This window comes from Camelina sativa, chromosome 14, assembly GCF_030686135.1.
Source record: "Camelina sativa cultivar CO46 ecotype springtype chromosome 14, ASM3068613v1".
In the NCBI taxonomy this organism is placed as follows: Eukaryota; Viridiplantae; Streptophyta; class Magnoliopsida; order Brassicales; family Brassicaceae; genus Camelina; species Camelina sativa.
In genome coordinates this window covers 4,429,644-4,443,268 of record NC_141893.1, presented here as the reverse complement: position 1 = coordinate 4,443,268, position 13,625 = coordinate 4,429,644, and the positions used below count along the sequence as shown (strand labels likewise).

The 13,625-nt window shown below is 33.9% G+C and overlaps 1 protein-coding gene, 1 long non-coding RNA gene and 2 pseudogenes across 5 annotated transcripts; 3 read left to right on the top strand and 1 right to left on the bottom strand.

Moving 5' to 3' along the window:
• Positions 1-3,938: 3,938 nt before the first annotated feature.
• LOC104739722 (uncharacterized protein At1g10890-like) lies at positions 3,939-7,427 on the bottom strand (annotated as a pseudogene). The gene is made up of 5 exons (XR_015580519.1): positions 7,208-7,427; positions 6,669-6,911; positions 5,604-5,810; positions 4,848-5,067; positions 3,939-4,434 (listed from the first exon to the last, which is right to left on the bottom strand). The product of XR_015580519.1 is annotated as an uncharacterized protein At1g10890-like (transcript).
• Positions 7,428-7,669: 242 nt separating this feature from the next.
• Positions 7,670-8,730, top strand: LOC104739721 (EMBRYO SURROUNDING FACTOR 1.1-like; annotated as a pseudogene).
• Positions 8,731-9,991: 1,261 nt separating this feature from the next.
• LOC147927828 (uncharacterized) lies at positions 9,992-10,534 on the top strand. The gene is made up of 2 exons (XR_015579186.1): positions 9,992-10,195; positions 10,288-10,534. It is a non-coding gene; the product is annotated as an uncharacterized LOC147927828 (long non-coding RNA).
• A 354-nt stretch (positions 10,535-10,888) lies between these two features.
• LOC104739713 (serine--tRNA ligase, chloroplastic/mitochondrial-like) lies at positions 10,889-13,349 on the top strand. Of its 3 annotated transcripts, none has more exons than XM_010460153.2 (6): positions 10,889-11,310; positions 11,581-11,674; positions 11,752-11,847; positions 11,946-12,515; positions 12,597-12,690; positions 12,786-13,349. In XM_010460153.2, the coding sequence occupies exons 1-3, from the start codon at positions 10,975-10,977 to the stop codon at positions 11,826-11,828; spliced, it is 507 nt and encodes a 168-aa protein (XP_010458455.1). In that variant the 5' UTR covers positions 10,889-10,974; the 3' UTR covers positions 11,829-11,847; positions 11,946-12,515; positions 12,597-12,690; positions 12,786-13,349. The 3 variants fall into 3 exon arrangements, with proteins under 3 accessions (XP_010458455.1, XP_010458453.1, XP_010458454.1); XM_010460151.2 differs by having other exon boundaries at positions 10,912-11,310; positions 11,752-11,824; XM_010460152.2 differs by having other exon boundaries at positions 10,912-11,310; positions 11,752-11,838.
• The last annotated feature ends 276 nt before the right edge of the window (positions 13,350-13,625 follow it).

Below are 13,625 nucleotides of genomic sequence, written 5' to 3'. Positions count from 1 at the left end.
TTATTAACTATATTATACTATAATTGAAAATAATAATATATACCAACTTTTAATCTAATTTAACACCAAAAATTGAATAACCTCTTGATTTAAAAAACCTTTAAATTTTTGTGTTTGTTTTTGGGAAAAAAAACTCTTATTTTCTTTATCCTAATAAATGTAAATCTTGAAAGTAATTGTTTTTTCATTAAATATATGATAGCTCTATTTTTCTCCTCTTTCTAGTTTTTTTCAAATATTTACACAATTATTATATATTATGATAAAAATAAGGGGGATTTTCAAAAATACCCCTTTTCCTATGTCACTTTTTAAAAATACCCTTTCATGTTGGTCATTTTCAAAAATACCCCTTTTCGATGAATAAAATCACTAAATTCTAAACCCTAAACTCCAAATACTAAACCCTAACCCCTCAAAACTATATCCTAAAATATAAAATGAGAACCCAAACCTAAAAAAAAATCTAAAAATTAATTTAACACATTAAAATTATGTAAAAGAGGATACAAATGAAAATGTTCAAAAAGAGGGTATTTTTGAAAAGGGGTATCCCAAAAAGGGTATTTTTAACAAATTCTCTAAAAATAACTAATTTTATATTTATGTAATCTATGTTCATATTTTACTTTGATATTTTTTTTGGTTGTATTTTTTTTCATTTCGTTTTTATTTTACATTTTAGTTTAAATTATTGTTTTAATAATAATTAAAATAATTAAAATGAGTGAATTAATTGATGCATTAATTTTAGATTTTATGTACTTTAATTATGTGGATTTATTTATTAAAATTGAAAATAAGAAGTGATGAGGTGGATGAATGAGAAGAGAGAAAAGCTAACTTTATATATATATATATATATATACTGTTATTTAAATGATTTAAAAACCTACTTTAAAAATCTAATGTTAGAATTGATGATTTAAAAATTTACTTTAAAATCCACTATTATTCAAAACAGTTTGTGAATTTGAATTAATCACTTTTATGGATTTGTGATTATCATGAAATAATAATCATTTAATAGTTTAAAATTGGAACATAAGAAGAGCACACAAGTGGGACGCAAAATATGGAGGGAAGTATATCCAACTCTGCCAAGTTTCGCGACATTAGGAGCTTCTCCGATCTTGACAGATTTGAAGTATCCATCTTGGCCAATGATGTAAGCTGTTTGGTAATCAGATGAGAGCTAGCGACCCTTAGCTTCAACATTTACTGATTTGGTTTCAAGGTAACAAACATTACATTACGACTTTGATAAATTGATATATGAGAGCACATCGATTTGGCTGCAATCTTTGATATATAAATCAGTATTAACTCTTTATGTCTGTAAGCTAAAGGGAACAGAGCAAACTCAATAGAAAGACTACAGGAGAGAGTATCAAGGTATGTTTATTCAATAATCAGTATCACATTAATCTACTACTTTCAATTCACATACTCATGATAACAATATGTAGCAGAGGCATAATATCTTTATGATAAAAGAAAATTAAAAAGGTAACATAAATTTTCTAAGTATGTTGTCTCCATCTATCATATGACACTATCATAGTGTACTAATACAAACCGGGGAAAGTCCTGAGTCCTCAGATAGTGTACTAATACAAACCCTGGAAAGTCAGTAGAAAAAATGGAAAGAGTTTGAGTAGTAGATCAGTAGATTTAATAATTCTCGCCAACGTGACAGAGCGAACAGTCTGATTGTTGTAATCGTATTATATACACAATCCACTAACACTAAATTTTGATCTGAAGTATAAACAACGCTATTTAGATTCTTGTACAATCAAATCAAACAATTACAGAATTAATTGTTTCCATAATTGTAATCGCTAAATTAGAGTTTTAATCTCATATTCTATATTTTTGTTACCTAATCAGCCACCGTACAAACATTTTACTGAGATTATTCATTGTGTTGTATCTTCAAAGGTAGATCGCGGAGAGATAAATGTGGATCGCCAAGAATCTTGGATAGATAATTGTGATTGACTTAAAGGGAAGTGTGTGTAACAATCTTCAGATCATTTCATTTTATACTTTGCAAGTAATACTTTTTTGGTCATATTTAGAAACTTTAGTAATAATAATAAGTCACCTGAGAAAATCTTTTTTGTTTTGCAATTACCTTAGACTTCTTTACTAAATAAATAAAATATTTTCTCAACTAGATCTATCATATATGTGATTATCCTCACATAATAATAATTATTAAATAATCTTCAAGATTTTTTTTATACTATTATTTATCTTTGTTACCTAATCAGCAACCGTATAAACTTTTTATTGAGATATGAACTGTACATGGATCAAAGAACTTTATATCATGAATATTATTCATCGTGGTTGTATCTTCAACGGTAGATCATTGAAAATCACGAAGAGATAAATGTGCATAGCCAAGAATCTTGAAGAGTTAATTGTGATTGCGGATTATAAAGGAAGCGTGTGTAACAAATCTTCAGGTTATTTCCTTTTATACTTTGTAAGTGTAATACTTTTTGTTCATATTTTACCCTTTGAGACCTAATTAATAATATAGTCACCTAAGGTTTATTTTTTAATTACCTTATACTGCTTAACTAAAATAGATAAAAATATCAGTAGGAAAGAGTAGTAGATAGATCAATAGAAATAATATTATTCTCACCAAAGTTCCAGGGAGTACAGTTTGATTATTGTAGTCGTTCACACGAAGCCAATTTGCATTGTTGTCAAAGTAATGAGCTGCTCTAATCTTGTAGAGCCCCGTGGTGTTTGGCGGGATGTTCTCCGAGCTTGGGAAAACATCAGGGAATTTCTGAAGCAGTTTGAATAGGAGATGGACTTGCACTGCGTCTAACTAAGCGGCTTCGGACCATCGGAGGATGTTGTTCGATCGTTGTCCTCCTGCACAACAACAACAAAGAGAGAGAGAGACGGGGTTAAACATCAAAGATTCTTGTAATCAGAAGACTTGTAAATCAAGAATAAACACAACCCACAAATATTTAGGGTTTCTTTTTAGATTAAATTCTTGTATCAGAAGAATAAACATCAATCAACTGTTGTAATCAACACACCTACTAATATTTAGGTCTTAATCAGACGTATCTTTAGAGTATCGTCTCCCGGAAACGTGGAGAGATAGAGGATGAGAGATTGAGGGTAATATTTTTCTACGGATTATTATTTGGGATTCTTTTCTCAACATATGGGATTGCCCTCATATAATAATTACTAGTAAATAATCCTCAGGATTTTTTTTTTTTTTTTGTCTGTTGTTTTATTATTATGGAAGTAATGTTACATATTTTGTGATGATGGGATGATAAATTTCGCTATAGATTAAAAAGAAGAATATCATGAATATTATTCATGGTGGTTGTATCTTCAATGGTAGATCACTAAAAATCGCGAAGAGATAAATGTGCATAGTCAAGAATTTTGAAGAGATAATTGTGATTGCCGATTATAAAGGAAACGTGTGTAACAAATCTTCAGGTTATTTCCTTTTATACTTTGTAAGTGTAATACTTTTTGTTCATATTTTACCCTTTGAGACCTAAGTAATACTATAGTCACCTGAGGTTTTTTTTTTAATTACCTCTTATACTGCTTAGCTAAAATAGATTAAATCTTTTTTCAACTATATATATATGATTATCCAAATATAATAATATCTTCAGGTTATTTACTTTTATGCTTTACAAGTAATACTTTTTTGGTCATTTATCCTCTGAGACCTAAGTAATAATAATAAATCACCTTAGAAAAACTTTTTTTTTGTAATTACCTAGACTTCTTTACTAAATAGATAATGTGATTATTCTCGTATAATAATATAATTAAATAATCTTCAGTATTTATTTTTCTTTTTTTTGTTGTTTAATTATTATGGAAGTAAGAACAGATGTTACATATTTGGAGATAAATTTCGCTATAGATTAAAAAGAAGAATGACCACTGTGTGTATCATCATCATTCACCACCTTCTCCATCCAACCATTAACTTAACGTAAAATTACAAACGAGAAACTAGAATTACATTTGAAAATAAAAGCCATAATAAAGTTTCAGCTCCAACAAGGTAGCACTAATAACAATAATCATAAAGCAACTTTGAGATGAAGAAAGATACATATCCATATCACAATCCTTTTTATCTTCTTGCATTCACTTGGAGCTTAAGGCAAAAGACAATTTAGGCCGAGATTTCTTTTTACCTAACAGTTTCATCTGTTTGAGACGTTCTTCTTCCTCCTCCGCTTTCTTCCTTCGCATCGCTTCTTCTTTCTGTCGTTGCAGCTCCTCGAGCTCCCGATACCGTTCCTCCTCTTTCCTTTGCCTCTCCATTGCTTCTTTTCTCTGAGCTTCTTCCACTCTCTTTAGGTTCTCCTCTGCTATTCTCTCCATCTCTTCTTTCTCTTGTTGCTCTCTTTCCTGCGACAAACACCGCATCGCGCCCTGAAAAAAGGCTCTCTCATTTCAACAAGACTCCATGATGGACAGATTTTACAATACCGAATTTTAGTAAGCAATTTGAATTCATTCTAATAAGCCACAAGCAAATTCTTGTCCAACCATGTCACTGCGTAACAAGGAATCTGACAAGAGCATCATCAATCTAATAAAATGAGAAATTGCCCAACAGTCTCCACCTAGAAAACTAAAGCAGCTCATAAAAATAGCAATTCTTTTTCCCTTTCGGTCACTCTACTCTAGAAGTGAAGTCACATGAAACTCAGCAAGAAAAGAACATTTTATGAAAGAATGACCATCAACATGTGGAAGCTTTTCGACCAAAAAAAAAGATTCTTAGAATTGAGAAGGGCATTAGGGTTTATTCACGTTACCTCTTTTTCTTTAGCCTCAATAAGAGAAGCCTCCTTCTCCTTATCAAGTTGAACCGCGACTTCTTCAATAAGTCTCTTCCGTCCTTCCTCCAGCAGCGTTAAAAGTTCCATTTTGATTTTCTCACACTGTAAGCTTTCTTCGACCTTTCTTCGAATAGCTTCTTCAACCCGTTTCACAGTTTCTTCCTCTATTAGCTTCAGTTCCGCTTCACGTTGTCGCCTGGTAGAAAATATAGTGAAAAGTTAGAGGACACCCACAGCAGATTCAGAATCTTGAATATCACCTGAACTTTCTCATGTCCTGATGTCTTCAATCTTGAAGAGCAAAACCAAAAATTTATTCCAAATCCGAGAAAAATTGGTGAAACTTTTTTTGTAACCACTCCTCCCAACGCCCAGGGTAAATTTCGTGAAGTATTATTTTTTATCACCATAACACAAGCAAACCTTCACCAAGGTTATTCTTGTGCTTTTGACATATTTACATCTCTAACTCAATCATGATCCATGTAATGACTCACGGTAACTCATCAAAATCGAGATACTATGAACATTTGTGCCATCAGAGGATCAAATATAAACAAGTCAAAGATAGCTTAGGAAGCCTGTGAGAGAATACCGTGAAACCTGTTGCACTTTGAAGACTAACAATCAAGGACTTCCACACTAGACAGTCTACACTAGAATCATATTTGATAACAAAAACCTTATTTCACCATAACATCCATCTTACTTCAAATTTTTGTATTGATTTACCTTTTTCGCTCTTCCTCTTCTCTTTTAAGTTTTTCTCCATTCCTATGTTTAGCCGACTCGAGGGTTGCGGAAGGAGATCTTTTTGCAGGAGATGGAGTTGAGCTTCTACTCTTTTGTCTTTTGTAACGTTTTGGAGTTGGAGAACGTCTCTTAGGAGTAACAGAACGACTTCAGTGGCGCTTAGGAGAGATAGAACGACTTTTTCGTCTGTACAATACCCCAAATAAAACAGTAAGCAAAAGGTGCAACTAACGAACTACCACACACGTGAAGACTAACCATCAGGTAGCCTACAATTTCACATAAAGGAAACAAAAGTATGTGCAGTTACCTCATACACTGTAAAGAATTATCAGCTCCAACTTTTATCACACGAAGAAACTAACGAGACAAGGGATCAATGAAATAACACCAAACAGCTATCCATCACCAGCTCATTTCCCCTCCCGTGGAAAGGGAAGAAATTGAGCTTTTTATAATGGTAAGAGCATGTATCATTTTCCTACCTTCTCAGCCATCTTCTCAACAAATTACTATATTATCTTACTTAGAAAAATGTAATGGTTCTGTCTCTTTATTGCTAACAAACTTGACTTAAAAATAACTTAACAGTTGCTCCTGAAACTGATTCTAACAAATAATCACACCATCTAGACATACCCCTAGAATATATACTAGAACAGAAGATCAGTACTCTCAATATTTCAACTTCACTAATGTCTTTACTGATTCAGGCTGCATTGCCTAAAACCGCAACTTTACACACTGCTCACAACAGCCAAATATACAATATATTTCCAAAAAGAAACATCACTCAAAAAAATCGTACGATAGAACCGGCAGCATCCAGACATTGCAATCCCTTTTAGAGAAGGGTAGAAATATAAGTGGGAACTTTTAGTAAAAGCAATTGAGAAAGATGAGATATGAGTACAGCTTAACTAAATAAACATTACATATTCTATAAACAAACGTGTTGGACCAATCATTCTTACAGTTCTATTCGTGTAAAATAAACCAATGATGATAACAAAGGAAAAGCGAAGAAAACATTACGGGTACCACCTGCTATACGAATAAGAAGAGTATGGAGAAGGGCTTCTATCTCTTCTAGTCCTCCTGCTATGCCTATGCCTTACAGGAGACCTTGACTTCTTTCTGCGACGTGAAGGTGATGGAGACGGTGACCTCGATCTTGACAAATCCCTAGGCATCTCTAAAAATCCCTAGAGCAGTATCTTCCTATAGAACAAGTTCAGCTTCAATCTCTGAACTTGCAAGGAAAAATCAGGACTTGTTCTGCAAAATCTAAATACAAAAGCTCAAAGTTAACAATTGAAATAGCCGCTTTGCCAAATCACACGATTAGAAAACGTAATCCCACATAGCATACAAACATAGACCTAGCAGCAATTTCAGATTTAATCCAAGGAACTCATCATCGAGCAGGTAAATTACTAAATCTAATAACTACTTAATTTCCTTTACGTTTCCTGAAGTAGGGGCTACATAATAAAACCCTAAGAGGACTAAATCTCTGCATAAAACAAAACATTGAAACCATAAAAAGCTTCTGGGAAAAATAGCTGAATCGCCCGACTTACACCGAGAATCGCGTTGTTGTTGGATCGCCGCAAGAGTCAACACGGAGATAGAGGAAGATGGATGTGCAACAATATTACGCAGGAGCAGAATTCGTCGGATTCATTACACAACATATAGAGATTTGCTTTTCTAGACGATGAGCGACGACAGTTTTTTTTTTTTTTTTTTTTTTTTAAATTAAGATTGGTTGATAAGTAGCCATGGAAAAAAAATACAAAAGCCTTTTGGGCTTAAATATGAGCCCTTTTATATTTGTTAAGTTTTTTTTTTCTTTTTTTTTGTATCAGTAAAAAGAAAAAGGAAGATATTAATATCTCAAAATATTTGCTTTGCTTAGCTACTGTAAGCTTCACTATCTCCTATATATTGATGGACATTGATTAAGCTTTCTACTTAACAACAACCCAAATGGATTCTTGAAAAGGCACAACACAATATTTTCTGAGACATCCAAAATTACCATGAAATCATCAAATTCATCTCTCATATCCATACTTATGCTCTCTCTCTCTTTGCTCTACATCAATGTACAGTATGTATATATAGGATTAATTACTCATATATTTCAAAAATGCCTTTTTAAATTGTTTAAACATCGTCAAAGTTGGGTTGATGTGTGTTTCAAAATTGATGTGAGGATGAAAGAAAGCGAGATAGGAAGATATAACAAAAAAGGAAAATCACATTTTAAACCTTCAAAATATCACTGATGTGTCTTTCTAAATTAATGTGAGGATGAAGGTAAGCAGAGATAGGAAGATATAACAAAAAAGAAAATCACATTTTAAACCTTCAAAGTACCACCGAGTAGCACTTTAAAGCTTGAGATTATTTCACTAACATTATATACCTTTAAAATGATTTTACTAACACTTTAAACCTTAAAACTAATTTTCATGTTTGCCATTAAAGATGATGGAATAGTAATATCCGTCAACATGAAACAGTTAAACTATGCTAGTTTAATTTAAATACTTGTTTAATTTATTTAATTTTATTTTATTTAATTATTTATTATGATTGATAAAAAATAAATAAAAAAATAAAAAAATACATCAAAGCAAAAAAATGATGAATCAAAGGCAAGGTTAAAACATTTGACAAATTTATATTTTTCTCTTTTTATTTATTTAATAAAACTTAAACTAATTAAAATTTAAATTAAACCACCATAGTTGAACTATTTTGCGTTGACGGATATTATTATTCCGTTATTTTTTATGGTGGTATAAACATGAAAGTTAGTTTCAAGTTTTAAAGTGTTAGTAAAATCATTTTGAAGGTTTATAGTGTTAGTGAAATTCTCTTGAAATTTAAAGTCCTACTCAATGACACTTTGAAGGTTTAAAATGTGATTTTCCCTATCACAAAATCTTTATACCTCCATGTTTCCTTGACTATTGCGACTATGTTTTCAAAAGAGATTGTTAATTATTGTTGCGGGACAAATCTAAATCTTTGCTGGGAAGACCAACACTAGTGCAACACCCATTGTCCTCCTCTTAAACCATAAATAAACTGATCGATGTACATCTTTACTTATTCAAATTTCAGAGTTTTCCAAAAATTCTTATAATGCTTATAATAATTGTATCACTTTAAAAGACTAGAACCACGTAAAGAATCATTACCTGACATGTGAGATAATAGACAATATAAAGTATAAAATATGGTACTTATACATTTTCTCCAATATACTTTTTCACATTTACACATAAATGAACACGATCATAACCAAAAAAACTAATCAATGATGGAAGTAGCTCTTATAACCTAAAACACCTTCCCAATCCCTAAACCCTAATTTAAATTTTTGTTTTTAAGGGCATTTAGGATTCTTGCCTGGTCCTCCGTAATAAAAGTAACTCCCCCAAGCCCGGTTAGAACCACCTTGAATATCGTAACAATTCGTATGATCCGCAAGTACTTTAAGATTAGGAGAAGGGACCAAAGTGTTATCCCAATCAACTACTTGGATGTTTCTGAAATAAGAAGATTTCGTGAACCCTTCCTCTGCAAAATGTCCACTTCAATTCCCATCTGTGTTGAAGTGTGGCCTCCATTTTGTGAATTTATGACTTCGCCACCGTATTGGACCATGCTCGCGTGCTCCTTCAGGTGTGTGAACAAGAACGAAGGCCAATACCCGACTAGAGTACCCGACCCGAATTCCAGCCACCAATTCCCATGCTTCGGATCCTGACCATCAAACATAGTACGTATATAATGTAGTAAAAACACACGTAAAAATATATTCAGTGACAATAAACTTAAGATGAATTTTAATGCACTGACTTAACAATAAAGAATAAATATGTTGTACTTTATATATAAAAAAGAACTAAGTGATCTAAGTGCAATGTCAGGAGGTAAGTCGATTTGTAGAAGGCACCATCACACTTGAGATCGAGTCCCAGCTCCTACGAATGTAAGAATTTGGCTAATGGACCGACCAGTTGTGGTCCGATAGTTGACAAAAAAAAAAAAAAAAACTAAGCATGCCTTTAATTATGACCCCATGTGACAGGTTAGCTAGCTCTATAGGAAATAAATAGTACTATATAATTACATTGATAACTCATGAGGAGCCATGCTCCTAGCATTGCTTTGAGAGTCATTATGTTGAACTATCTGGTGACAAATGTATCAAAGAATGGAAAAAAAAAAAGAATAACTTAGAGCAAAAGTAAAGAGTTTGTAATAAGTGGTATAATACTCAAGTATACTTCTCTTTTTGTTATCTCTTAAAATGATAAAAAAGAGAAAAAGATAGAGCATCTTCTAATTAAAGCATGCAGTAAATTGTTTTCCTTTTCCTGTACCCAATTTTCAAAGATAGAAAATGAATAAATATTGTAAGTAGAGTGTGACTAGAGGAGAGAATATTTTGATGATAAATAAGATCAGTCCAAGTTGTACCTTGCCTATGAATGCTCGGTTTTCTCGTCAGGAGGATGCTTCCTACCATGGTGGCGAATCAAGCAAAGGCAAGTTTTAATATCTCTGATTAACGTTTGGGGGTTTCTAACCTCTAGAATCTTGGGAGTTTTCTTAATGAATGAAAACTAAAACATTGTAGGTAAAGTGCAAAAAACGGAAGACGTGAACAAGAACAAAAAGAAGAGGAAGAGGAAGAATTACAAGAATTACAAGAATAACTGAATAAGAAGTCGTCCCTTGGTGTTGTTCTTCTCTAAGGACGGTGAATGGTTTGTTCTACTTGTTTGGTTAACTTGTGAAGACCATCGGAAGGTCACCAATCATGTAGTCAGTGTTTCTTTATAAGTGCAAGGAATATAACATGAGAAAATAAGTAGCAGACAAAATGCAGTTTTACAAACTTAAACACAACATTGAGATTTGAGCAAAAGAAGATCAAACCAAAAAAAAACAATTGAATAATTCAAGAACTTTTCACTACGTTAATCTTATCAACCATCATCATCTCACAAAAAAAAAAAAAAAACATGCATTGCGTCATGCCCCTTTGGCTCTTTCAGCTCAACGTTGTATTGTGTCAACTTCGTCTTCTTCTTCCTTAGAAAAAATTTCGACAACATAAAAAACTTTAGCTTAGAATAGACCATCAAAAACGTCGTCGTTTCGTTTTCATAGACGAAACGTCAACACAAATCAAACTTGACACGTCATCTCTCTCACTACTCACAGATCAAAACGGCAACGTTTAAATAGCAATCCGTATAAACTAAAAAATCAAGTCATCGTCGTTGTCTCGTCTTTGTCAGCAGAGAGAAGCTCTCCGGCGATGCGTTTACACAAACTGAGACTCGCCGCGGCGGTTCCTGTAACCATCTCCACATTCTCTTCTCGCCTCTTCCTCAATCCATTTCCCAATAACTTAACCCTAGGTTTGTTTTCTCGCCGTCTTCAACCCCGTAAGCCTCTCTTAGTCAGAGCCTTCTCCGCTTCCGCCGCCGTACAAGATATCCCGGCCACTCAGCCTCAGTGGAAGGCGTCGATTGATTTCAAATGGATAAGGGATAATAAGGAAGCAGTCGAAATCAACATCAAGAACAGGAATTCTAATGCTAATTTGGATGCTGTCCTTGAGCTTTACGAGAACATGCTCAACCTCCAAAAGGTTATATCTTATCTTCTACTCTGCTCTCTCGTTGAACCTGTTAGCAGTTAGCTCAATTCTAATTTTGGATTCTTAGTAATAGAAACATGTAAAGTCAGCTACTTTGACGAAGAACTTATTTTGTTAGTTTCTGGATAGGATAATCATGGAGTGTTGGTGACAAAGACTAGTTTTAGTCTCTGGTTAGATTTGAGAGATTTTTGAATTGAATTGTTTTTTTTTTCTTTTTTTATCGTCTCGGTTCAGCTAATGAACGATTGCAGATAGCAGGAAGTTGAGAGGCTTCGTGAGGAAAGAAACAATGTTGCAAAGAAGATGAAAGGGAAGCTGGAGCCGTCTGAACGTGATAGACTCGTAGAAGAAGGTTAATATGAGGAGTCCATTTTGTTTGTCAGTCTTGTCTTCTTTGCTAAGAGATAATAAAGCAATTTCGCACTTCAGGTAAAAATCTGAAGGAAAGTCTTGTAACTCTTGAAGAAGACCTCGTGAAGCTTAAAGATGGACAGGACAAATCGTGAGCTTCTATAGGTTCCAGAGGCAATTTGAATTTGCAAATGGGGGATGTATATTGTTAGGTTAGATACATTGAGGTCTTGAAATCCATTCGTGCTGACTTGTGATTCTTCTTCTTACAGATATTAACATTTGCTCAAAATCAAAAGAACAGTCTAAGATTGAACAAGATCGACTAGCAAGACGCATTCAAGAATTCAGGACACAGTCTGAATTAGACAGCCAACAGCTAGCCGCTAACGCAGAACCCTCTGGTGTTAACGGAAACCGTGTTGGTGGAACCATCCCTTATAAAAATACCGAAACAAGTTTAACAGCAGACAATACGCGTTTCTGATTTCATTCTTGCAAGAATCGAGAGCAATTTATGTTTTACATTTTGTTTCCTATAGCTCTTTTGTGTTTGCTTCGTTCTCATGAAAGTGTTTTTGTGGTGATCGATTGGTTAAGAAAGTTATAAGTGTTTTCTTCTCACCAGAGGGGGATAGGTTAAGGTAGGATATGACTGTTAAGAAGATGGAACAGTCCTTAATCTAAAAACTCATACTTGCAGAGGTCTTTATGGCGTTCATCAGTTCAGCAAAGCAGAGATGTTCGTCATATGCCGACCTGAAGATAGTGAATTCTTCCACCACGAACTCATTCAGATTGAAGAGGATTAATTTGTTCACTTCTCTAGGATTGCACTTCAAGTAAGAAACTACATTTTGAATCCGATCTTTTCTCACCAAAAACAGTTCTTGTCTTCCGGAAATCTAACTTTATCTTTGCAGAACACTGGATATGGCCACAGCGGATTTAGGCGCTCCAGCTTACCGTAAGTTTGATATTGAAGCATGGATGCCTGGTTTTGGACGGTTTGGCGAGGTAATTAAAGAAACTATTAATTATTTGTGTCCGACCACTAGATATCCAAATCTTTAGTTTCGCCTCTGAGCTTGCTGTTCTAACTTATGAACTAGATATCAAGCGCACCACTTGAGTATTCCGTTGTAGTTGGTGATTAAGAGGTGGTTACTCCGACGAGCAGACTGGTGTCGGAGATGGTTCTCACTGAAGACGATATTGTTTCTCTCCATAAAAGAGGAAGTCTGAAAATCTCTCCCCAAATAGGAGGAAGTCGAAGTTAGCGAGTTCACATCAGGAGAGAGCCGAGATACACCAGAGATCTTTCCGAAGTAGCATGAAGACCATATCTGACCGAAAGCAAGACCGTGAGAGAGGCCAGATCCGAGAACTCAGCCAAATTGCGGTGTTAGGAGGTTGGAGAGTTGATGTATTTGATGAACATGGGACAAGTCAGAAGCTTCAGACAGAATGATCTATGTTCATGGTTTTAGAATGAAATAGTGTCTCCGACAGAATGATTGTAACTTTTGTGTGAATTGCTGTTTGAACATTCTATATTCCTCATTCAGGGGGCTCAGCAAGAGTGAGAGACAGAGCAGATCAGATGCATACGCTGCTGTGGTATGATAGCTTTTGAGTTCGTAACATGATATATATAGATACTATGGTTCTTTTAATGAATCTTTATGCTACAGATATTGTTGGAGAGGTATATTTCTCTAGGTAAGGTCTAGGAACTGGGATTATACTTCCCAGGAGTTTTAAGAGCTTCATGACATTTTAATGAAAAAATGAGAGGGAGAAATATAGTCGCAAAAAAAAAAAAAAAAAAAAAAAAAGTGTCTTTGAAAGTAAAGATGGAAAACGGCTAAGCAGGTTATTGATGTCATTTACCTTGAGAGCCTAAAGTAAAGCCTATATGCGTGTGTGGAATATACATCTTAGCACCTGGT

Excerpts from the sequence above, each read along its gene's own strand:
- LOC104739713 (XM_010460151.2), top strand. The coding sequence starts at position 10,975 with ATGCGTTTACACAAACTGAGACTCGCCGCGGCGGTTCCTGTAACCATC. Across the intron at positions 11,311-11,580 it reads ACATGCTCAACCTCCAAAAG|GAAGTTGAGAGGCTTCGTGA; the intron begins GTTATATCTTAT and ends TGCAGATAGCAG. Across the intron at positions 11,675-11,751 it reads TGATAGACTCGTAGAAGAAG|GTAAAAATCTGAAGGAAAGT; the intron begins GTTAATATGAGG and ends TTCGCACTTCAG.